Genomic DNA, 1,289 nt, shown 5'->3' on the forward strand with positions numbered 1-1,289 from the left:
GCAGGTGGGATGGATACGAGTTATTCATCTTGGTTGGATACGTTTATGGATGGTTATAGTTATGACTAGGTTTAGGGTAGGCCTAGGATTTTGTTTAGGGTTAAGGGCTATAGTTATGACTATGGTTAGTGTTAGGGGTAAGCTTGGGCTAGTTTTCAGGGTTACATTCAGGTTTATATTTTATATTTTCTTGGAATTAGGGTAGATTCATGTACCTCCAAAAGCTAGGTGCTATGCCCAGTGCCCAACCTAAGGCAGAGCAGAGGCTGCACAGGAGTGGTGCCACTTGCGACTGGGTTAGTGAAGGTGGGCACTGGCCCCTAGCTACCAAAAGGCATGGGAACAAGGGAGAACTGTACATGTTTGCTGCCAACCTCCAGTTTCCTGTGCCTGTAGGTCAGTGTATCGACAGCTGGTTACAGAAGCCCAATATGTCCACATCAGACCACAGTTTGCCCATTTTTCTTCTCTCTGGCTGCTTCTGTTGAGCTTCCTGTTCCAGTCAGCAATCAAACCACCTCTCCATCCTGATGTTCAGAGCTCCATCTGTAGCCATTTCACTTAGTCTTTCGTTTCTTTTTTGAAAAGAATTGGCTCAGTGCATCTGCTTACTCTGCCATCTTGACATATTCTCCCTCTGTTCAGTTTTAAATATTACAGCCAAACATTTTTTCCCCCACCTAAGTAAAGTAGATTAATAAAAATTCAGAAGTCGTTGAGAACTTTTACATGCTTTTGTTATTATGCTTGTTGGGTAATTCTGTTTTATGTCTTACAGAGAAGCTTGCCGAGGCTCAGCGCAGGTTTGCTACACTTCAGAATGAGCTCCAGTCGTCACTGGATGCTCAGAAAGAAACCACTGGTGTTACCACGCTGCGGCAGCGCAGAAAGCCAGTCTTCCACCTGTCCCATGAGGAACGTGTCCAACACAGAAACATTAAAGACCTTAAACTGGCCTTCAGCGAGTTCTACCTCAGTCTTATCCTGCTGCAGAACTATCAGGTATTTCAATTCTTACCCTAGAGAATGGAATGTTTAAATAACTAGAAAATTCTAATAAACAAATTATCTTGAACTATACTAATGACCCAGTCCAAGAAAGAAAATCCTTAACATGATATTTTTCTAGGGGTTGTTATAAAAATTTCAGATATCCTTATTGGCTAAAGTCATGTATCAGAGACAGTAAATTAACAAAACTTCTGGTTTTAAAGATAAGCTTTTTTTTTTTTAACTTCCTTTTGAACTATATTCCAGAGTAGACCTTGAATTAAGAACTGATAGTTGTC

The 1,289-nt window shown here is 41.0% G+C and overlaps 1 protein-coding gene across 2 annotated transcripts in view; it reads left to right on the forward strand.

Annotated features, from left to right (window-relative positions):
* The window catches only part of XPR1 (xenotropic and polytropic retrovirus receptor 1), a 240,449-nt gene that overhangs the window by 163,521 nt on the left and 75,639 nt on the right, over positions 1–1,289 (forward strand). For both annotated transcript variants that reach the window (XM_006876429.1, XM_006876428.1), the window contains exon 4: positions 779–1,002. In XM_006876429.1, coding sequence (XP_006876491.1) covers positions 779–1,002 — 224 coding nt within the window. The remainder of the gene's footprint in view (positions 1–778; positions 1,003–1,289) is intronic.

This window comes from Chrysochloris asiatica, unplaced genomic scaffold (genome assembly GCF_000296735.1).
Source record: "Chrysochloris asiatica unplaced genomic scaffold, ChrAsi1.0 scaffold00379, whole genome shotgun sequence".
Lineage (NCBI taxonomy): Eukaryota > Metazoa > Chordata > Mammalia > Afrosoricida > Chrysochloridae > Chrysochloris > Chrysochloris asiatica.